Source organism: Caretta caretta, chromosome 2 (assembly GCF_965140235.1).
Source record: "Caretta caretta isolate rCarCar2 chromosome 2, rCarCar1.hap1, whole genome shotgun sequence".
Lineage (NCBI taxonomy): Eukaryota > Metazoa > Chordata > Testudines > Cheloniidae > Caretta > Caretta caretta.
Window position 1 is genome coordinate 121179936 of NC_134207.1, and position 25232 is coordinate 121205167.

Here is a 25232-nt window from a genome sequence, read left to right on the forward strand (position 1 = left end):
GATAGAAAAAACGCAAGCGCCCTATTATTTTTCAGTAGAGCACTGACCACAGTTTCCCTCCTAATATGTAATTATTAAAATATTCACCACCAACAATTCTAAAACATTGTCCCTGAAATGGAAATGCTATTTTTAAAAAAATGCAAAAATACACAACTTTCTCCCCAGGGCTGCCTACCTCCCAAGAAACCAGTGGAGGGAAGTGACACAATTTCATTAGAAAGCTTGCAAGCAGATTTTGCTCTTTAGGCTGCCTCTGTCCACGCTAGCTTTCTCTGCCCTCCCCCGCCCCCCAATACTTGCGAGGTGGCTGTTGGTGTTTTTCTTACACCCGACAAAAGGTTGGAGCGTTGCCTGCTGTAATGAGCCTTTCTGGGTTTGTTGTGTCTGGAGAGGATGCTCCACCAATGAAATGTCAGAGGTGAAGGGGGGTCACAGGGAGGCAGTAGGCTCAGGCCTGGACCAAGCGGTCCAGTAGCTCTGATGCTGCTGAAGGGCAGGAGTAAAAGTGCCGAGGGCCAAGGACTGTTGGAGATCTTTCCTTCAGTGCCTTAAGTCTATGGCACCCAAGTCTTTCCCAGAGTGGCTGGTGGGGACTCCCCCCTTTTCTAGGCCCTGCAGAAGAAGTGACAAGCCAAAAGGATGAGCCAGAATCTGCTCCTGTCTCCACCAGAAAAGAGTCTTCTTTATTTTCACAGGAACATGAGGGAACTCCATTCTCTAAGGTTGATTTTTTTTTTTTTTTAAATCTCACACTTTAAAAAAATCGATCCGTCTCACCCTTCAGTCATGGCTGCCTTCAGCATCGTTTCTAATCACCTATTAGTTTCGGGGGCGGGAGTTGTGTGTGTGCGCCCACCGGAGTGTCACATATCGTTTAGCTAATAGGGTAAATCCTGGACTGCAATGCGGGGAAGTTTTTTTGGTTTGTTTGTTGGTTTTTAAGGAAAGATCAGCAGATCTCCCCACCCCATGGCTTTGGCTCCTCTAACCTTATAACACTAACTGTTTTCTGAACAGTAGTAGTAAGAAAAGGAAAGTTGAGAGAAGCTCGTGTGTGTATCTATATGATCACTGCTGGGCCCAGATTGTGATGTTACACCAAGAGCTGGCAATCCGAGATCGGAACTAGGCCCTGGCCCTGTCCTTTTCCAGAGGGGAAAGGGGCTTGAGCTCTTGTGCTGATTGCTCATGCTTTATCAGGTGCAAATGTTTACATATTGCCCAAAATGGTCCAGCTGGGCATTGTTATAGTCTCATTTTCGTCTCTCAGTTAGGTCTTATTAGCTACTGTCTGTACCTTGTGCGTGTGTCTGTCTGTGTAGTGGTAGGAATCGCCCACAGAATAACGCTCGCTGAAAGATTTTTTTTTTGTAATAGTGATAAAGAGAAACTTGGAAGGAGAGGAGCTCAGTGAGTAGAGAGGAGCCGCAGCAGCAACTTTGAAAATGCACTTTCGTCCTTCTGGACAGTGCAACACAGGGAGCCGGGAGTGAGGCTCACTAGACCCAAGCATTTCCCGGCGTTCAGCTCGGGTTGGGTTGTTGCTGCAGGACTTCAACCCTCATCCGCAATCTCCGTGCGCTGACAATTTATAAAAAGAGACCTTAGCTGGCATAACTCGTGTTTTTATTCACTAGACTTTAACAAGTACAACCGTAAACAACAGGGAAAAAGCGTCAGAGCCTTGTTACAGCTAATGCTTTCATTGGGGGGGACGCCAGGAAGAGTGAGGCTTTTCTGCCCCAAAGTGTCACAAAATCTGTAACTTTTTTTTTAAATGGCAACCCCATATGTTTGTAACGTTGCGTCCAAGGCTTCTGGGGAAACCTAGGAAGCCTTGGCAGCCTATAGTTTGCTGTAGCAATGTAGTAGTTTATTTCCACCAACACACGGGGCCGAAGTTAGAATGGAGCGAGGAGCAGACGCCCTAAGCTTTTGATGGCGCGAGGCCCCTGTATCCCTGAAAAGGGGAACGGGGCAACTGGGCGCGATTTGTCCTTCTAGCACAATCCTGCGCTGAGATTTCGACCGACTTGCGGATCTCTTCGAAACCGAGCGGCTGGTCCTGTTTTAGGTTCAGTTCTTGCATCCCTTATTCAGGCAAGCCGGGCGTTGTAGCGGGGAATGCAGGCTCGGGCCCGCAGGGCGGGAAGAGCTCCCTTGTCCCTGCTCATTGGCTCGCAAAGGACAGAGGCTGGGATGAGGGTTTGGAGTCGCTTCCTTTTCTAAACGCTGTTTGCGTTTTATTCCCGGTACTCGTGGACACCCACTAATTGACGCAAATGGCAGTCTTGGATGAGCACAGACTGCGCGGGCAGGTTCATAAGTGTGATGAATTAACCTCAGCAATTACCGTTGCCCTTTTTATTAGCGAGGATTTTTTTTTTTTAATTTAGATCTAAAACGCCAATGGGACAAAACCATGCAGCTATAAATATACACATATTCTTACAGGGAAAAGTGTGTTTATACATTTGTGTACGTAAGATGTACTGCGTGTCAAATCAGCGTACAAAACTTCATTGTATAACTGGCACCTGGATATTAGCTAGCTCTCTTAAACAGCTCTACAAAATGAGTGATTCAGTAATACAGTTTAGTGAGCAGTAGATTAACAGGAGGACAATGTAGTAAATTACAATCACAGGCCATGTATTCTCAAAGTAACAACAAATTGAACCCTTGCAAAATTAAAAAGCACGGTTATAGAAGCCTAGGGCTATTTCTGAAATACAGATGTAGTTTTGTCGATTCCCCTCCCCACCCCCACCCCCACCCCCAAAAAAAGAAAAAAAAAAAGTAAAGGACGGGAACACTTCGGTTTCTCGGTTCAAGTTGCTGAAGAAAAATGAAGATGGGGGAGGGGGAAACAAACCTTCGCAGCTTGTGCAAAATAGTCCAGTGCGTCTTTATAGGTACGTTAACCACTATTCAAACGCAGCGTTTCTTTATATATATATATATCAAAACATACCAGCATTACAGATTTTTCCCCGGAGCAAATTGTCTTTTGTGATACAAAAGCGCCTTGTTTCAAGGAACGCTCCTTGTTTTCGTGCCTTTAGTTACATGTGCCACCAAAGAGCTGCAAAACGTTTAGCGATGTGGGTCAGAGCTCTTTAAAAGGGAAAAGCCGGCAGTGTAGTCCGGCAGCTAGACGCCTTTCCGCCACAACTCCCATCGATCTCCATGCAGGACCGGTCTCTTAGCTAGCAAGAGCCGCTGAAATTGAAGAATTGTACCTGTGGCGATTGCCCCATCCATGAAATACTCATGTCGTTTTCACCGGCGCAAGGCAATTTCCGTGCGCAAGTGACACCCATTCTGAAATGACACGTTTGAAAGTTAGCTTCTCTCATGAGGAGGAAAGCTCGGGGATGCTCGTTGGAATTACAATGCAAAACCAGGGGCTTTCGTCTACTGTGTATTTCATCTTATTGGTGTGTGTGTTTTGTCTGCAATTGTTTGTGTACAGAGGGACCCATGAGAGTATAGGTACACACACCTCCATTCGCGTGCTAATTACACACGGTAACTATTAACCAGGGTGACATACCCTAACAATTATTTTTCAGCCATGTTTAGCCAGTGGTGCATAGGCCCTACATAGTTTGTAGAGACTAACTCGCAGAAATTGGAGTTTTAAACTTAAAAAATCCCAGGTAGGAACAGCCAGAGCTGTTTAACAGCATTATTCCCCTTACAAGGAAAATTTATGAAAAATAATGGGGGGGGGGGGGGATCCTCGGGGATAACTCAGGGCAGGGTTTGAGGCTCTGAAGGCAGGGAAATAAAGAGACCCATAAGCTCACCACTATCTAGAAGCAGCAGAGAAAGGGACAAAAGTACTTGTCGGACACTTTTTTTCCTTTAACATATGCTCTTCCATCTTAAGAGCGATTGTATTTTTAAAAAGCCATTTCAAAGTATACGTGTATTAAATCTCCGCTCCTTATTTCTGCCTGTCCTAGAGAAGCCTCGAGCAGACATTGCTACCACTCTGGGATTGTTTTCAATAGCCCAACGACGTTGCCTGTTTCTCACGTCTCAGAATGAAAGCGGGCAGGACGCGATTGTATTTGCAAAGAAAACAGACCCTCTCGCTTTCAGCGTCTGAAGATGAAGTGCGCGCTCTGCACCTGTAGGGAGTAATGCAAGCCGATGGGGTGGGTGTGTGTATACGGACATCTATTGTGCTTAGACTCCGTCCTGCAGGGTCAGCCTTAAAGGAAGCATCTGTTTCCAATTAGCAGGCTCCGAGCTCCTGCTCAAGACGAACACTGTTCCCGGGCAAGGAGGTGCCCTTTGAGCACCCGCTCCGCGAGGAACAGCCCGGCCCCAAGTTTGCTCCGTATCCCACTGAAACCACCTCCTCACGCACCACACGCTTTTTCCATTACACCTCTGGCAACTGCCTGCCTTTCACACAGGCACACAAAGAGCCTCTCTCTCCGGCAGCCCAGTTACTCCCAAACGGTGACAAGCTCGCTCAAGTCCCCACACATACACGCACGTCATGAAATGGCTCTTGAATACGTTCAGGACCGTTTCTGGGGCTAATACACACACGATCGCGTTCAGACATTGGTGCTCGAATCTCCTTGTGCCCCCACCTTTCCTTTTATAGGCTTAGACTGTCCCCCCTTCTAATCCTTATAGAACATTTACTTTTTAAACACACACACACACACAGGACAGCGAGAGAGAGAGAGAACATCAGCGTTCCAGTTATTTGCCAGTGTGTTCTGTAGTTGTCTAAAGGATCTAATTTTTATGTTTCTAAATGTGCTGCCTAAGACAGAAGTCTGGCAACTTTTCGAGACAGACAGTTAAGAGAAGAGTTAATTGCTGGGTGGTAGATCTTCAACCAAAGGGAAATGTATGGGCTCCACGACCTCTGGATAACCTGGGTACCTTGGCACGACATCTTTCAACAATATTTACTTACCTTGATGTTGCTATTTTATTTATTTCTCAAGGCATCTTTCGAGAGGGTTGGAGCTCCTGGGTGAGCTCTAATGATAGTCAGCAGAAATGTGAATGGCTCAGTTCTATAGGAATTGGATCATAAAGGTGCTGAATAGGGAAGCTTATTGTATTTCTTCTCTCTCATGCACACAGGAACCGGCGTTTTCAAAAAAACAACCCCCTCTGACTAGTTTGAAAGATATTTGAGCAATTAGAAATTAATTTGCCATGGACCAAAGGCAATTTCACTGTTAAGTTATATCAGTTCAAACTTGGAAGAGTTCAAGTGGTGGAAATGGTACATTGGGGTGGAGGTAAGCAGCAGGAAATCAAAACAAGGAGTGTACAGAAAAGGAAGACTAGGGGAAAAGAGCTGGAGTAATGTTAGTGGCAAAGTTTTTTGTTTGTTTGTTTGTTTTGATTTTCTTTCATTTTAGTTGGGGAGAGCACTAAAATGCACTTCAGGTCCTTTGTAGAAAGATGATTTTTAATATCAAAAGGAAATTAACTGGAAAACCCATCTGTCAGATCCCAGCCAATATATTTCAGGTACATGATGAGGGGAAACAACCCTGGAGATAAACCTCAAATTTAAGAAAGTTAAACAGGAGCAGTAGTAAAGGTGTTTGAGATCTTCTCTTACTTGCAAATTAAAGGTCTGGAAATTAAATGTATATTTTAGACAAGTACATAAAATAAAATTAACTAAAGCCCCCCCCTAGCATTTTACACCGATTATGATTCTCCTCCAATCGATTATGTCCAACTAAGATGCAGATGGCAGCCTCCACCAACCGTCAGGAGTGATTTCTCTAGGGGAGATGAAGACCATTTGGCGGCAAAGAGCAGGCTCAGGCATTGGGGTTATTCTTCATGAGTTCCACATCAGCTTCCACCATCTCTTTCACCAACTCCTGCAAGAAGGAACAGCATGTGGTGGTTATTCTGGTCTTTTGGAAGACTCAAATGCCTGGTTTTTTTGTTTTTGTTTTTAAGTTTAATTGCCAATCCATTGTGCAATACTCAATGCACTAAAAACAAAACACCCCACCCCTCCAACCCCTCATTTTATGTATCTTTTCAATTATTATTTAACTTGTAGGGAAAAGTTAACTTTGATGTTAACAGCAGCAAACAGAAGTTCAGGAAAGAAAATTCCAGGGGGCTGTCAAATACAGAGACAACTGAGCAGTAATTTAAAAAATACCACAATTTATGAGAAAAATGCCCTCCTGAAGGATCCAATATTAAAATAGCAGTGATACGAAATGTAAATGCTTTATTAATAGAAACCTTAGTTTGTTTTATTTGTGCATTTCCATGCTTTAAGTGAGTGCTGTGCTTCTTTTATACTGTTTTTTTCTGCCATGGCTTGGCTTTTAAGGCTGGGACTCTAATTAAAGCTAACTATTTTCCAAAATGTTCAGCACCACAATATTCAGTCCAATGATTATTACAGCATTCAATCCTTCAATATGAGCAGCTGGATTTTTAAATAGCCTTCATTTAATCATTATTGAAACTGTAATTTCTCTTTTTGTTCACCAGTTAAGAGCTTCCCTCTTTCCACAACGCAACACAAACAGGAATAAAACAATCCAGTAAGAGAACTTACATCAAAAGTGACTCTGGGCTTCCAATTCAGTTTTTGTTCTGCTTTGGTACGATCTCCTTGAAGAAAATCCTGGGAAAAGGAAAAGAAAAGAAACATTGTAGGACCTCTTTATGTGTTCCTTGTTACAGTGTGTAAGGTTTGCCATTGCACTGTGTGCTCCTTATCTAAAGCATCTTGAGGCCCCCAGCAGCTGTAATTTGTCTTTAAAAGAATGAAGCTAGACTAAAAACCTTCAGGCTAACGAAACCATTGGCCTGACTCCCTTAACAGGTTGCAGTTGAGGTGGAAAGGTAAGGCAAGGGCCACACAAAACTGCTGACAGCTATTGTCTAGCACCACTTATACAAGAGACTCCTCTGTCCACACACATTTCCTTGCAAGTCCTGGGCTAGATCAGTGTCTTTACAGGCCACACTTAGAAACTCTGACAAAAATCATTTATTTGTGATTGTACAATTTCAGTTAAAGCTCAGATGCCTATAAATCACCAGGATGCACATTTAAGAAACCTTGCACAGGCCACTTAAAACGTAAGGAGTAATTCTTCTTTACATCAAACCTTATTGACTCTTTAATGGTAAACCCTTTACATTACATTGCCATATGTCCTGATCATACTACTAAGAGAGCTGTTTCAAATTATTGCATTTTTTCCCCCTTTTGGTTAAACAGAAGTAAATCACAAAGCAAACATGACAACTGAAATGTTCTCTTTCAAATAAAAAACATGTGATCATGGAAGGACTGTGCTGAATAGCTTTTAGAACCCATGTTACTGCATTGTTATAGGGCGGCGATAGCACGTCCAGCAGATACGTGGAGAGTGAAAGCTTTTGGCACACTATTTTTTACAAGAAGTAACTTGAACATCCACATAGAAACTACCCTGAAATAGTATATTACAGGAACCCAGACACTGTTAGGCTTGGATCATAAAGATGTGGTTGACTATTTAAAGTACCACAAACACAAACATGCTGCATCTCTAATGAAACTGAAAGATATTTTGTTATTGTTTCTAGATTAAACATTAGTTATACAAATATCCCTTTGCTTGAATTTATGTACACAGCTCACCAAAAACACAATTCAAAGCTTTCTGTATGTGAAAGGATGGGGTATAATTCCACAGCTAATTGTCTTCTGCATCTTTGACGTGGGGAGAAAAATGTTTGGGATAAATTCTGCCCTCATATTTGACTTCCGTGATGTAACACAGCAGGATTTGGTGTCTCTAAAGTTGGGAAAATGTGGGTTTTTCCCCTCCTTCCTCCATCCTTTCTGACCAGTGGTAGAGCCAATGAGCATTTTGTGGCATTAGCTCTCCAAAAGAAGTACCGCTGCACACAGATACCATCTTCTTGCGTGTCTGTGATCATGTTAACTTCCAAAAATAGCCTCGCCCTGTGCCAAAGGTAGGAAATTCTTCTTCATAAGTGTGCTACGTAAAACTAGAGTTCCCTTCCAGGAGTAGAGGGAAAATCACCTCAGGTACTGTACTGCAGACGAGGCTGTGGAACAAACAGGTCTGCTGAGAATGTTCCAGGCAGCATTTTTAATAATTCAGTCTGTATGCTAAAAATAACATTGGCTTCCTCCAGAAAAGACTAAACAGCCAGATCCAAAACAAAATAAAATGACAAGCAAAATCATTTTCTTTTCCTAAGTTATCCTAAACATTTCCTATTGCAATTCTATCATGGCGTTTGGAAATTGCAGTAGACCTTTGGGGCCAAATTCGGTAAAACCCTTACCAATTTGAGTAACCCCATTGGAGTAATCAGATTATTCCTCCAAGTAAGGAATACCCAAGTGAGCATAGCATTGCAAAATCTGGCCCTGAAATAGGAAAAAAGAAAAGGAGTACTTGTGGCACCTTAGAGACTAACCAATTTATCTGAGCATAAGCTTTCGTGAGCTTATGCTCAAATAAATTGGTTAGTCTCTAAGGTGCCACAAGTACTCCTTTTCTTTTTGCGAATACAGACTAACACGGCTGTTACTCTGAAACGTGAAATAGGAAAGACTCCCATTGTCTCTGATGGACTTTGGATCAGGTTCTAAATCCAAATGGAAGTATTAAAATGTATGCCCTCTCTCTTGTTTTAGTTTAACATGCATTACATATGTCTAGAAGAAAGAAAAACCCTCTTAAAATACAAATTTCTGTACAAAACCAGTTTCCTTTCAATCAATACTAATGCAAGCTGTTTTAAACATTTAAACCATTAGCTAGTAACTTAGTATTTTTAATATAATCTAATTTTAAAAGTCATAATAAAAGGTATATAATAAAACCAGAGTTTCATTTTTATAAAACACTGTATAAAGTAATAATTTTACATCCACAATCTTTATTTCAAAAACAGATTCTTTCAAAACCCTGCCAAATCTAGGGTATTGATTTTTATTTTTTTTTACTCATTGTGGAAAAAGGTCAAGAGACAAGGTATGTCATTGTCTCATTGCACAGCAAATAAGTTTACAGGAAAACTACATATATGCTGCTTTTAAAAGGTTTGGGAGCAGTCTTTAAACTTCCTAACACAAATGTTCTCCTTTAAAACCATTCATTTCCAAAACGTTTTTTTGTTTTCAATTCAAACCCTCCATTCACAAACATAAGCACTCAATTGCTGATAAGCAAAAAATAAGATTTGTTTTTCAAATCAATAAAAGTTCTGAAGTTGCAGTGAGTACAGCTGGATGGTATACAAGATAACACAGAAGCTAGTATATGAAATCAACATAAGAATATAAGATAAAAAACAAACGAGAAACCTTAAAGTTCACATACTTTAACAATAAAATAGTAAAAGTACTCTGGTGCTTAGTTTGTAAAAAGATTTACTATATACGATAATACAATTTTCCCCATTTGACTCAGGTTAAAACATTTTAAATGACTTTCCTAGAGAAGTTTATATACTTTCTTGAAACCCTATTTTACAATAAGATTTAATTACAAACAACATTATATAATCAGAATTTCTTCCTGTGGATGTTTTAAGCTGTTCAGCTATAAAAGTTAGTAGATAGAAGATAACATGGATACGAAAAACAGTATTATAGTTTAAACCAATCATCATAACATTACACCTAAATTTGAGGATTGAATGTATTGTTAGTGAAAGCTTGAAACACAGAATGGAAATGTTCTTAATGATGACTGGAAAAAGCTATTACTGATTAAAGGATTGTATTGCAGTCACGTTTGCTGTATTTTTCTACAAGTAGCGCATAATATGAAAACAATAAAGTAATTACAATTAAATAAGAGTATTTGAAAAAAAACTCTTGGAACTGAATCACTGCTTGTTTATGTAATTAAAGTCTTTCATTGAAACTAGAGCTGCACCTATTTAACTTTCAGATTTAGTCCGGTAAAGCCCTACTTTACCACTCCAGGGGCTTACAGCTTTTCAGTCCCAGGGCTTTACTTTCTGGAGGCACAACCAGACCAAAAACGTTTATGAAGGAAGAGGATGAGGTGAGTCCCACAAGGGGAAATGGATCTTTGTCGTTCTTGAAAGACAGCTGCTGCTGAATACAGACCAGCCAATATTCCTGTTTCTGATACCATAGTCGGTAAAGTATAGTCACATAGTATTTCTGCAGGATTTTTTTTATCGTTGTGTTTTACACACACAATGTATAAAAAGAAAGTTCCTTGACTTCATGTAGAATTCAAGGGAATAGATAGGCAAGTAAGAGGTTTTTTGTTTTGTTTTTACCAAAGCTGAAAATGATGTTAATTGTTTTGTGTTATTTTACAGTACTTGGACTTTGCAAATAAAGTAACAGTGAAATGTTTAAGTATCCATTTTAGGAGGAAGTGCCATCCGACTCTTATTTTCCATGAAAAAGAAAATGAAGCATACAAATGGCACGTTTTACATGTGAGTTACAACTTGTTCTTGAATATGGAAAGCTGAGCAGTCGGTGAAGTAGCTAAAGGGGTAAAAGGCAACAGCCAAATTGTCTGTTGCCATTTAACACTATTGTAGAAATCTCTGACAGATTTAACTTCACTTAGCTGTGATATGATCTTCTCTCTAGGCCAGGGAAAAGAATGCATCTATCTGATATGATCTTTTCTGTTTGTCTAGCCCTCTCCCACTCTGTTTATAATTATAGCTTAAAGCCTAAATGTGCAAAAAACCAAAAACCACACCCCCAAAACCACCTCTAAATTTTATTAAACCTGATTTTATGGAGATTCGGTTTTATAGTCCAAACCAAGCTAAAGCAAACAAACAAAAAGGTACACACATGAGTACAGAGAAACTTGTTGTGTAGTGTGGCCTGGTATTTTTTAAAGAGTTATAAAACCCAGATAAAAAAATGTAAAATATTTCTGCGTAAAGATCACATTTCCTCAGCTCTGGTTCTGAGTGTCATCACTACTTTTATTTTGACTCATTAGGTGAATGATCTGGTTTCACTGTGCAATTTATTACTAATTCAATTAAATTTAACTGAAAATTTGAAAAGCCTCAAGACAACATGAGGGGAAAAAAAGGCATACAGATTGCTTAAAAGTACTGTAAGTTTTCTCCTAATACTACAGTTGATCTGATAACATTTAGATTAATTCATTTAACTCAGCATCTAGGGTCAGATTCTGCCCCCAGTTACACCAGTGTAAATCAAGAGCAAATCTAATGAGATTATAGGTGCTATAAAAAACCTAGGAAGTCAATGGCAAAAACTCCCATTGACTTCAATGAAGATAGGATTTCATCCCTAAAATAGACAGAGTTGGCTAAATTGTAATAGCGCTGCAGTCAGAAAGTTGTGGTGGTCACATTCACAAGATGATGCAGAAGGCTTTCTGGAAGCTGACTTTTTAGGTCACAGATCTTTTATAAACTGATAAAGGGGTTAGCCGAAGCTCTGAAAAGTCACCAAACGAAGTGCCTGTTCCTGCAGTTCTTTGCCTGAGAAAGGTTGTCAGAATTGGGCTTCTAGGTCAGAAAGTTTTCAAGAATGTAGTAATTTGAATACAAGGTTTCCCTAAACCCCATTTTTCTCCTCTATCCTATGTATTTCCTCTTGAGACAGCCCGCTCATCTTTGACTCATGCTATGAAAAAAACAACCATTTAAGAAGTCTGCAATATTGTACAATTTCTCCATTTCTGTAATTTTTGGGGGCACATGCTGAGGCCATTTGAGCTTCCCCTATAAGTATTTTATTACACGGAATATTATTCTCTCTTCAGGTACTTTTTGGAGCAGTTTTCATATGTATTTTTACTGAGAGATCATGTAACGCAGCTCATTGACAGGTCAGCCCCATACTTCACTGTTAAAACATATCAGACTTTGTTAAATAGTTTCCTGAAATCAGTTAGTTAGGGAGGAGATTGATCAACCAGACAACCCAGGATACTCAAGATGTATGCATCACTAACTGCATCAATTGCTGTCGCCCTTATCTTCTATTCCCCTAACACTCCCATTACTCGTCACCAGGCTGTGTTATACTGTGTGTCTTAACTAAGGCCCTGTTCCTGAAAAGACTTAAGCACGTGAACAGTCCCCTTGACTTAAATGGAAATACTCACTGCGTAAAGTTAATCATGTGTGTAAATCTGCAAGATTGGAGCCAAAGAGCCTCAAAGCACATATTACTAGGTATAGTACTGCTGGGAATAGTACCACTGAGCTCAGATGAAGACCTACATGGAACTAATCACAATAGTTTGGCAGTAGGTGCTTGCAGCCCTTATACTCTGAGATTTTCAAGGCAGGGGACACTGTCCTTAATTTGTCTGTAAAGTGCCATACACACTTATCATGCCATGGAAATAATAATATATAATAAAACAACTGGTTTCAGAATAACAGCTGTGTTAGTCTGTATCCGCAAAAAGAACAGGAGTACTTGTGGCACCTTAGAGACTATTCCTGTAAGCACTGTAAATAAGAAGGGAGTGTTAAGATGAAGTGTGTCAATGAGGAAAGCTCAAAATCTACACACACACAGAGAAAATATCTTGAATTTAAGAAGGGCAGTTATGGAGTGGCATTCAGTTTTCATTTTCCACCACTATTCTTAGAAAAGCAAAGTTGTGGAACAGTTAACGTATCAAGGGAATAAAAGAATGCCAGTGAATTTGGTTCCCTATCTAAATTTGTTTTAAAGTGGCATGAGCAGGCTAGCTTTCACTGTTGCGTCAGTGATTCCTCCCCCCTGAAATATAGTACTTTTCACAAAGAGCCCTAGAGAAAGACAAGGGCAAATGCCTATATGGTGGAAACCGCTCAGACTGACCTTGGATATTGTGAAACTCCATTTGCAATGAAATCCTGACCTTTTTCCTAAGTGTATTTTAATATGCAGAAATTGTTTGCTTAGGAAACTTCACGTATAATCCAACAGTTCTGTGGAATAGAAGGACTTTAGCATGGGGCTGATTTTGAGAGGTGCTGAGCACTTGCATTTGTGATTGACTTTGGTGGGCTAGGGGTGCTCACTACCTTCAGGATAAGGCCCAATCAAAGAGTTCCATTGTATGAACTAATATAAACTAAACATAAATCGAATGAGATCAGCCTTTCCTCTTGTACCACAAACCAGACACATTACAGCAGTGTCTTTAATTGATCTGTTTGATAATCTTCAATTTGATCAGCCTCAAAAGAGGCAGGCATGAGAACTCACAGCAGTAATAAACAGAAGGGTGATAATTAGTCATGAATATTCTCTCTCCTCTCTTCCTCCCCTCCCCCACCACTTTCCCACTTCATTGCTGCGTATCAGCACAAATTGAAGCTGAAGCCAGACCTCTCTTTTAATGACAGGGGTGATAAGAGACACGAAGAAAACAGCAAACTGTCTGGTCTGCTCAGGAAGTTGGGAATCAGTGGCATTGTCCATCAGGGAGGCCAACAGAATGCCGTCAGTGCTAAAACAATGCTTCAGCTCAACTTCAGGGAAATTGAGTCAGTCAGCACTGGCTTGGACAAGCACACTGACATTGGAGATAAAATGGCAAATGGAGCAAAAGAGAGGGAGCTGACCCTCTGCGTGGTATGAGTCTCGTTGCCAGGGCTTTATCACTTTGATGGAGGCAGTGCACAAGTTAATCAACACGAGAGCATAATGCATATGTACCTCTTAGGAGAGCATATGCAGACGTTAGGTTACTACACTTATTATCTTTGTGCAAAAGTCAACTGAGTTACATGCCTAATATGGTCAAGTATTAGTCACTCTGTTAATTTCCCAGATGAAGCCTGAGAAAATGTCTTGGCAAAAATTAGTCTTTGGTTCAGATAAAATTCCTCCTGAGTTTGGGCTGGATGAGAAGACCACTGACTTTAAAGGGCTTTGAATCAGGCTTTCAGTTGCTCAACACAAGTGTTCTTTACTGGAGATTTTTATAGGCCAGCTACTGTTACAGTGTATCCAGTTTGAGCCCAGATACTCTTCAGGAACATGAGATTCATGTATGGACAGTGACGTATGTAAACATGTGGAATAGTCTCACAAGGAGAGTACAAGAAGCCGTACAACTCAGGACTTTTGAAAACTAGACTGGACACTAGAGATGGAATCCTGGCCCCACTGAAGGCAATGGCAAAACTATAATTGACATCAGTGGGGCCAGGATTTCACCCTAGAAATGTACCATAGGGCACAATCCTCCATTTGCATGGAGATAAACTGGGTGAGCCAACTCCAGCTTCTATGATTCTATAAACACAATGATAATCCCAGTTTGGGACTCTGCAGACACCAATGAAGGCTTCCACTTAATGAGATCTTTTGAAGTGTAACAGGTGCCGATGATAAGAATGGTGAGAATTCTAGGGAAGATGACTAAAATTAAATCAACTACACTTGCACGTACCATTTATTATGTAAATCCTGAGTATGGTGAAAAAAAGAAACTTAAAACATGGGACAATATACCATTTTGTAAAAAGAAAAAGAGTACTTGTGGCATCTTAAAGACTAACACATTTATTTGAGCATGTGCATATATACAAATTTAAAACACACACACACACATTGGTTAAATAAGTGGCCACATTGCAGCTGAAGGCTGAAATCTTAATTACAATGCATTGATTTTTGCTTCCTCCCACTGCAACATAGAAAACTTATTCAAGCAGGCTTTGTCTATATTAGAAAGTTGTACTGCTTTAACTACACTGGTCTAGTTAAAGTGATATAACTCCCCTGGTGTGTTTCAGAGGAACAGCCGTGTTAGTCTGTATTCGCAAAAAGAAAAGGAGTACTTGTGGCACCTTAGAGACTAACCAATTTATTTGAGCATGAGCTTTCGTGAGCTACAGCTGTGAAGTGAGCTGTAGCTCACGAAAGCTCATGCTCAAATAAATTGGTTAGTCTCTAAGGTGCCACAAGTACTCCTTTTCTTTTTCCCCTGGTGTGGATGCAGTTATAGCGGTATATCGTATTCCCATATGGAAGGGGAATAATTACAAATCACCTTTATATCAATATACATTCATCCACACTAAAGCTTTCACCACTAACGAATTCAGTCCAAAAAAAAAAAAAAAATCACACGCTTAACTGAAATAGTTATACCAGTAAAACTTCTAATGGTAGACCAGACCTTAAAGATGCACATGTAAATACACATTCTTTCTCTCTGATATTGTGTATCCAGCCAGCCAGCTCCACACACGTGCACAGAAAAAAACCTTTGGGTTAACTTGCAAAAAAATCTGAAAAGTAAATAACTTGAAACCACATTTTATGACAAACAAAACTGAGTTGTTCAAATCTTCTAGAGAAATTTAGTGAGCTTTACTGATAGTGGGATCCTTTTAGAAGGCAGCAGGGAGGCAAAATGAGAAGAGGTCATTTCCAATTGTGACATAACAGAAGAATACCATTCTAGCTATCAGCCCATCTTTTCATTAATAAATCAATTTTTTGTTGTTAATTACTGAACTGTATTATGTTGTAGCTTGTGTTCCATTATGCCCTGATCTTTTGAAAACTCTTGTGGAAGTGAATGGGACTTTACCCAATTCTTTATTCCTTACGCAAGTAAAACACATTCTGATCCTACAAGCACTTGTTACCAGGCAGAGAGCTTATTATTGCGGGTGAGAGGCTCTTTAAATGTAATTGCCATAGATAATTTTTAATTATGTCTGAAGATTATTTTCCTCATCATTTCCTCTTCCTGTCATGCTTTTCATGTGTTTTTACTATATTGTTAAAGTTGTTTGATTTCACGGAGATTAATTATGTAGTAAGAAATGTGAACGAAGGTGGTGGAATCAGGTATTCAATGCTTATAAGGCAAGCTGCTGACGCATGCTTAAAAACCTTTGACACATTCACTGATCTGCTCAGCAAGGTGAAAATGAAAACTGGCCTACTGCTATATTGCTAAATTTTAACTCTGCCACACAAAAACAGTGCATCACTTTTAAAAACCATTTATTCATTTAAGAAGTGTTAGTAGGTTTGCCAGTCATTGCTACGTAAGTATCAGAAATGAAAATGACAAGTGAGCTTGTTATTTACCATTGTGGGCCGCATCCAATACTACCTTTATGACCCTGAGGATGTCATATGGGCCACAGCTGTGTGTTGATTGGGTCGCAAGTGGCCCACGGGCCACAGGTTGAGAACCACTGGTTTAGAGAAATGTTGTAAAGTAATAGAATAATCAAATCTCTATTTAACAGGGTATTACCATATTACAGAGTTAACCTCTTTACAACATCCAAGCCATGTGATTAATGGGGATTTCATTAATTTGAGTGAAACTACTGTCTCTACTCATATTTAGCAAGCCAGGCATTTCTATCAAAAATTATTTAAAAAAATTGGACAGGTGTGCTCTCTCCCCCCATCCGCCCCCCCCCAGGGGTGGATGCACAGTGTTAGATATTTGGTTACCATTTAATCAAAATTCAAAGAATCTATCTGTCCTCTGTCTATTTTGCTGGGTACATTATTGATGTATTAATTTTTCCATAACAACCTCCTAAATTTTTGGGAACCATTTCTCTAGTTCTGGGCTATTTTTCTTATTCCAATTAGAGGTTATCAGTAGGCTAGTGGCTGCTAACACATGAAAGATTAACTCTAATTTCTTTGAGCATGACCATTTCTGCTAAGAATCTCCAGAGATTATTTTGATACAGACCTAGGGATGAAGCATTTCACAGAAAAAGAATCCTCCTGTCCTCCACAATGGATAATAAAATCTGAGTTTCATTTTGTCTTTGGACATGTCACCTCCAATATTTCCCTTTACGGACTCACACTTATATCATGACTGCTTGACAAAAATACCCAAACTAGTATATTTTAATTCTATAATATGGATGTCTAAAGGTACATCCCTATCACTCTTCTACCATCACTACTTTGTGATGATGTAAATGTAATATCTGATGAAGGAGAATGTAATTCACTTTTTATTCAACAAAAATCTCATTTTTTTTTAAATAAAAACATTTCTCCCTCCCCCCAAATTTGAGTTTAATCAAAAAGCCATTTTCTGTCTAAAAACATTTTGATGGACACATTCCAACAGCTGTGATCATCATATATTATCTCCCTTTCTTGGATATATGTTTAGTTAATAACCTCAAACAGTTAAAGGCTAAGTTGTGACTTGGACTACAGGCCTGGGCAGAAAAGTAAAAACCCCTTTTACACTGCTACCGTGGCTCTTCGGACCTTGGATTCACTTACTTTCTACCCAGAAGCAGGTGGGCAGGAAGCCGGAGGAGAGGGAAGAGGTGGGGAATGAGTGGGTTCTTGTATCCACCCACTCATGTGGCGTCAGCATGAGAGGGGGGTTAATAATTTGCTGTGTTACGGGCCAATATATATCCCGGAGCCACAATTCCTTTCCTTGCACAAAACAACTATATGCTGCCCCTTGTTATTGGTTGTGTCCTAGAGACACAATCTAGCCCTAAATGTCGTCATTACCAATCATACTTGATTAATTGTCTATAAGCACTCTTTCTACCTGCATCTCAATCAGTCACTGACAATTGTCAGAATCAGATATCAGTAGACGATAACTGGAGATAATGTAGGATTTTAATGTTTAAAAGAGACGCTCAAGAGTTATGTTTATCTTACGTGCCAAACAGCCACAAAAATTACCTGTATTTAAAGAAAGCCATTTAAATGTGCAAAGAGAAAAACAACCGGGGGGGGAGGGGGGCGAAGGGGCGCTATGGGCCCCTCCATGAAGCTGGCACATAGGTTGCTTTATTTTCCCTCAAACACTTCTCATTACAAAACAAATGATCCATGAAAGGGTTAAAGTAAAGCACGGTAGGATAATTTTACATTCTGAACATGTCCTGAACGTATTCTTCAGCATTCTCGATAGAGAAGGAAATCCAAGCAGTGGCCTTTCACATGACATCATAAAAGCCTAATTTATCACCAGCCACCAAACATCTAGAAAATCATAACATCCTTTCAGGAAAACCATGTGCAAAATAATCAGATTTACTTTGATGAAAGCTTTAGAATACAAGTCCAAGTAGGACGCTACAAATAGTAACCCTTTGCAGGTACTTGCCACAGCTAACACCTCAGACTCATGTTTTGCCCAATAGGAGGCTGCTGTATTTCCTGCTCATAAATAAATTTATTTTTATATTGTATATGTATGCCACCAAATCAGACTGTTGAAGACAAAGGGTCAGATCCTGGCCAACGTGAAGTCTGCTGTGCACCACTCTGGTGACAGAAAGCAGCTTTAAGAATGGCTTAAGTGGCCAACTGAGGACCTCCTTTGCATAGGAAGATCCCTCCAGCAGTGCAGAGATGATTTAGATGGTCTTATGCTCCCCTAACCCTCACAGTCCTGGGGCAGGTGCCTCAGGGCTATAGTCTGAGCACTGCTTTTATGATCCTTAGCTACTGGAATGGCCACTGGAGTGGAAATTTGGTATAAAGACACCATTGCCTCCCTCCCCTTTTGGTTTCTGAGCTGAGCATGCTCAAATAGCCACAAGAGCTGGGCTCACAATTTAATCTAGGGATCTCAAACTCAAATCACCACAAGGGCCACATGAGGACTAGTTCATTGGCCCGAGGGCCACATCACTGACAACTTTTCATATAAAGATACAAAAGCCCCCCATGTCTTCCGCTTGCCCCGCCCCCACTCCACTCCTTCCATGAGGCCCCACCCCTTCCTTGCCCCCACCCAACTCCACCCCTCCCCGCTCCTATTCCAACCCCTTCCGCAAATCCCTGCCCCTTCTCCGCCGCCTCCCCTGAGCACGCGGCTCCCCGCTCCTCCCCCCTCCCTCCTGGAGAGCGCTAAGCGCCTGGAGGTAGGCAGAGGAGCGGGGATGCGGGGCACTGGGGGGTAGGGAGGGAGGCCAAGTGAGGGGAGCTTGGTGGCAGCAGGAAATAACTCTGGGAGGGGGCAGGGAGCTTGGTGGGCTGCAGCAAATAACTCCACCCGCTGTTTGAGACCCCTGATCTAATTCATCAAAAAAGGCTCACTTATACATTACATGGCCTGATTTTCAGCGCCAAGCACCTGCAGCTTGTTGAGTTCAGTCGGAGATGTGGGTGCTCAACACCTCTGAAAATCAGGCTGCACAGTCACATCAGCCTGTAGTTGGAGTACGAGGGAATATCTCTGAGTTAGTTGTGGATCATCCTCAAGGTTGGCTGAAGTGTTCTACCAACATCATTTGTTAAATGCAATGACAAAAATTTGAATCCTAATCTGGGCACAAGGAAGCCCTCCACACACCATTACCTACACACTGCATGTAAGTTGTACATTTCATCCGAGGATCCAAAAATACTTTACAAAGATGAGAGATAGTTCTGTCTGTCTATCCAGGACTCAACGCATTCAGTGTATTCTAAATGGGTGGTTTTTTTGGCTCAGTGAAAATACACATGGACTTATCATAATGTTATTCTAAATCTCCAGTTAACATTAATTCAAGAAGTGAAACATGACTGCAAAATCAAATGATCTTGCATTTACAAAATAAAACAAATGAGTGCATTTCTTTGATTTAAAAATTAGGTATTCTAGAACATAAAATATGTGCATTGTCATATATTAAGTAAACAACATATTTAAAACTCTCATTGTCCTTTGAGCGAACTGGCCAGCATTTATGTAACATTCTTGGACTGTAACAGTAAATTCAGATAACTGAGCAAAGTGCCTTCGAATCTGGCCTTAGAACTCTTACTTACTGGTCAAAGCCCAAGTCTTGCTGATGTGACATGAAAAAATAAACTTACTTATTGTTTTATGTTTTCAGAGATTGGTAATAAAAGCAAATTCTTATGTTACTAGTCAACTTTTGAGAATAAAAACAGGAATACTATGCACAAAGGATGCTGGATCCAGGGAAGGACACAAGCTCCCTATGCAGGAAAGGTTAGGGAAATTTTTCAGAACACTTTTTTTCTCTCTCTCTCTCTCTCTCTTCTTTAAAAGGAACAAACAAAGACAACAACACAACAAATCACCATAAACCACAAATTCAATAAAGCTAATAAAATTATCTTTCGGTAAAATAAGACAAACATTTCTTCCATCTTCTCCTTTTTCTATTCCTCTTTCGCAACTTCATTTTCAGGCATTCTTTCTTCAGCGTTTGTACTTTCCCACAGACTACCTGGGCCAAATTAAGCATGGGGTAAGAGGTTTCATTCTCCACAGACTTCTGGGGAGTTGCACTTGCTTACATCAAGTCTGAATTTGGCCCATTTTCTCTATTTTTTTTCACTCTTAGGAAATGTTTTAGGTTTTTCCCACTTGTTAAACCTAGTTTCTCTCTTTTTCAAGACATTTTTTCATTTCTGATTTGATGTTTCTCTCCCTTTCTCTCTAACTCAATCTCTCTCACATTTCTCTGTTGAGCACTATTTCCTTCCCACATTTCCCATACCTTAGTTTCCCTCCATGCTCTCCAGTCACCTCGTAGTGAGATGCCCCTCCTGGTCCTTTCCCCTCTTTTCTTCAACACTGATTTTTCATACTTCGTTCTCATGTTATTTTTCTCCATAGGTATTTTCCACCTCCAACTTCTTCTGCTCTGGTCTTCTCTCCCTATTCCCCGAACCTCATTTCCTTTTTACTTGTCCTCCCAGGGACTCTTGTGGGTCAATGATATGTGGTAACTGAAAACCAAATTCCATCAGCCTCTGAATTTTGATGAATATTTTGCAGAGGGTGAGAGAAATTGCAGTGCCATCCACACAATGCAGATGAGCTGATAGGGCTAAAACTACTATAGCATCTGGAAGCAAATGAAAAAAAAAGCACGCAAGATTCACTGAAGTCTAAGGGGCATCTTCTCACCTACAGTAACAAAAACAGACATTTACTACTATTACTGTTCACAGAAGTTGCCTACGAGTGAGGCTTCCATAAATTTGGCAATGCACTCATCATATATACATTAAACATATGCATAATATACTCCACTCCTTTTCACAGCATTGCTAAATGCAAAAAGCGCTTCTTTAAATTTGTTCTCTCTATGACCTTCTTCGCATAACTACCTTCAGTTAAATCAAGAAAGGACTTTTTGATCTGCTACCAAAAAAACCTTGATTATTTCACTCTGTAGCAGTCGAATAAGACAAGGCATTACAGAAAGGGGAAAATTAATATTTTCTAGTGATCCTTCCTTAATTACCAAGCCTCTTTTAAGTCCAAGAGAAAAAGAAGTCCAGAGCAATTTTCTGTGGAGCTCTATATGCAACAGTGGGCATTGAGTTGGAATCTCCCTAAGGCATCACCTGTGTGATATTTGAAATGCAAGATGCATCCATTACTTAATTATCCTGTGATTAAACTGTCCCTTAGACATTCAAACAGTAACCTACTGCTAAGTTTCAGGCTGAATTGTTCTTCAATCAGGCTATAGATGGCCTCATCCTCCCCTGATATTCAATTGTCCCCCCCCCCCATTCTTATTAGTTTTCATTTACATGGTGATAGCACACAGAGGCCAGGCAGATGTTCCATTCTACATTCCCAATACACGTAATAAATGACAGTCCCTACTTCAAAAAGCTGTCAGAATCAAATGTACTCCTGAAAAATGCAAGCAGAATACTTCTAAATCTCATTTCTTCTCTCCTGGGTAGGTCACTTATAATTCCTACCATTCGGCTTATTTGATTTTATCTATTTCCAAAGTCAGGGGGCAATATTACCCAACACAGAGAACAAGGACTGACAGAACTGTCATGTATCTGTGGAGAAACTAAAAAGCAGCTGAAATAATGGGCTAGATAAATATCTCGGTAGTTTTATTCTGCTAGTAATGTGAGCAAGGCTCAAAGTAGAACTATTGCTGATAAATCAAAGTAGTTCTGGATTAAAATAGCAATCTAATGTGACTATAAGAGACCCCCAGAGAAGGAGGACATGTGAGACTAGGACAATGTACCTTAGGATCATATTTTGCTCTTTCTGTTAAATAGATTTGCACTCTAGGCGATGGGATTTCCAGATCCTCACTTCTACTAAATATGGTCAATGTTTAAATAAATACAGTCAATACAGAAATATCTGCTTTCCGATCTTTGCGTCTACTTATGTGTTTTGCTCTGTCTGACTAATCTGAGAATGACTTCTAACTCACCTCTCTGTTGGACATAATGTAAAACAGAATAGCAACAGTGATTGATATCTTGGGACAGATTTTCATAACAGTGTGTATGCATTGCTGACCTATTTGCTGGCCAACTGCATATTAAAATGACCAGTTAGATAACTAACTGGCCATTTGCACATGCAATTACTATTGTGTGTGATCTGTATGATCAATCATGGTTACTTGCATGCAAAAATTAGGCACATAGGTCCTGATTCTCCATTACCCTGTATCTTAGATAGTCGTTTATACTCCTGCATAAAGTTGGTATGAGATGCTACAAACGTGATTAGGTAAGTGTTTTACACTCATTTTGCACATGCTTTGCATAGGTGCGGACTAGACAAGGTACAATGCAGAGAAGATACATGTTCATAAATGCATGCACAGAATTAAGAAAATCTAGTCCCCTATTATGAGTATATGTTCATCAGAAATGACAATGTACAACATATCCAATAAACGTATGACAAGACAAAGCAGCATATATAAGGATTATCCAATTCACATAGACTAACATTTGAAAATTTGGGTGCCTAAAGCTAGGCACCAACATTCATATTTAGACACCTAATGAAAAGTTCAGGTATCTTCAGAGGTCTGCAGGAACTGTGGTTTTCAGCACCTTTGAAAATAAATCCCCTTTGCCCAGATGCTGAAATATAGATTTAGGCACCTAATTTTACATACCTAACATTGAAAGTTTTGACCATATTGCGTACTCGTAACTGTTAGAATCACAAACTAAGTAAACCCCAGCAGTTCAATAAAACTCTCCAATATGTCTAGCAGCATATTGTGTATAAATAATTTCCATTCTTTTGCGTTCTCATATATATGACCACATCCTGATTTACTACGCAGGCAAACTCCCACCGAAATAAACAAGAATGTGGCCAAGTAAGAATCATAGAATCATAGAATATCAGGGTTGGAAGGGACCTCAGGAGGTCATCTAGTCCAACCCCCTGCTCAAAGCAGGACCGATCCCCAATTAAATCATCCCAGCCAGGGTTTTGTCAAGCCTGACCTTAAAAACTTCTAAGGAAGGAGATTCCACCACCTCTCTAGGTAATGCATTCCAGTGTTTCACCACCCTCCTAGTGAAAAAGTTTTTCATAATATCCAACCTAAATCTCCCCCACTGCAACTTGAGACCATTACTCAAGGACTGAGTAAACAAATGGCTAAGGACATAGCAGCTTTTGGATATTAAATAAACAGGAGCTTTTTAATATTCGTCCTTAACATTGTCCATTATTGTTAGCATCTCATCAGGCTAAACTCCTGAAATGTTACAACATAAATAAAGTATATATTTTTACCCTGTGCCTGTCTCATTTCCTGCTCTTTCTATTGCCTTTATTTATTCTTCCTTTATCTGAGCTTGATGCAAAGCTCATTCAAGTACATGGGAATTTTTTGACTGTCTTCAGTGGACTCTGGATGAGAGGTCCTCTTTTGTGGGTATCAACAGTCAACAAGAAGCTTCTTCCCAACCTTTTCCCCTCTTTACATTGGCTGCTCTTGTCCATTCCCCAAGGTATTCTGTTCATGACTTTTCTTCTTTCTACTGGTGATCCCTCGTGATCATTCTTTGTTGCATTTTTCCCTGAGTCCCAGAAGGATTTTGCTCCTCTCCTACTGCTACCTGACCTTCAATTTCCCAATCTATTCCAGTTTCTGATCCTACTTTTTCATGAATCCCTGAACATCTGCTAACCACGACACACTCAAATATCAATCCTGAATCCTTGGTCATTTATCTGTATGTGCAGCAGGTGTATAATTAACTTGGCTTCTTCTATTAATCAGCTTGCTAGTGGGAATAGCTCCTCACTTGCAAGGATTGGGGTAAATTATATTTGGATTTATTATTTAAGATTAGTAACTATTAAAATGAAGGCTACTGTATCTGCCACAGATGAAAAATCTATGTATATTATATTTATCAGTGTGAACCATACATTGTTTGATGGTTCCAAGTCCTTCTGGGAGTGTCACAAATCCACAAGATGTCTCTAAGTACTAGATTTTGCATTTGGATTTCTGATTTAGCTGAAGGATGTGTAAAAACACATGCAGCCAGACAGTTCCTTGGCTATATATCTGAGAAAGCTCTAGAGCAGAAGTTATTGCTTCCAAAGTCAATTGTAACTTATGCTCACTAAATTGGCTCCAGATCTGCCCTTTTCAGACAGTAGCAGAGGAATAATTTATTCTGTTTGTGAAAATCACCCATGTTTAGCTTAAACAGCCCCCCTTCCGATTCACTATCATTAATACCAAAGACATGTAGACCCAAAGATCCACAACCTTTGAAGGACAGCGGAAGAATGGTGAATCAAACATTATGGGTAGTGGTGTCTGTCAGCACTGCAAACTGTGCAACCTATTCCAAATATAAGAGATCTGCAGTGTGAATCTGAAAGCAGAATTTGTACTTTTGCTCCAATCATCAGGTTTCATGTTTAATTTCCTTTCCTATTTGCACCAAATCAATTTATACCAAAAATCTTAAAGCTGATGAATGAGCGGTTCCAGTTTATAGTAACTTTGTGTTTTGATCCTAACACAACATGCATAGAGTTTTCTCACATGAAGGAAACTTGTATATAAATAGAATGCTATGAGTTCAGCTCAAACTGAGACACTTGCAGCTTGACAGGGGATCCTTTGATGGCACCAGACACCTTATTCTATTTGATCCACCGTGGATGATACTTGGTGGACTTAACTCCCTGAAGAGAAACTGCTTCACGGAATACTGACAGAAATAATATCCTACCCCACTATTTTATAGAGACTTCTTCATGGGCAATCTTCAGCAGCACCAGCTACCCAGTGGGGACCTCTGATAACAGTTGCCTGAGGAAGGTAGGCTCCATTAAAACACTTGTTGCCAAAATGTGTAATGAATGGAGGGAGGGGAAGCAGAAGGGGAACTCACTCCTCCAACAGTGTTTATTAGTAGAATGAGCAACTGAGGCAGTGCTCAGTCTGGTGCTGAAATTAGATAG

The 25232-nt window shown here is 40.0% G+C and overlaps 1 protein-coding gene and 1 long non-coding RNA gene across 2 annotated transcripts in view; one reads left to right on the plus strand and one right to left on the minus strand.

The window, feature by feature from the left end:
• LOC125632083 (uncharacterized) overlaps positions 1–25232 on the plus strand; it is a 37032-nt gene that overhangs the window by 5811 nt on the left and 5989 nt on the right. The window lies entirely within an intron of this gene.
• GMDS (GDP-mannose 4,6-dehydratase) overlaps positions 5441–25232 on the minus strand; it is a 551379-nt gene continuing 531587 nt past the window's right edge. The window contains exons 10-11 of the mRNA XM_048839737.2: positions 6587–6655; positions 5441–5885 (exon numbers count right to left, since the gene is read on the minus strand). Of these exons, the coding sequence (XP_048695694.1) occupies positions 5823–5885; positions 6587–6655 (132 nt within the window). The 3' untranslated portion in view covers positions 5441–5822. The remainder of the gene's footprint in view (positions 5886–6586; positions 6656–25232) is intronic.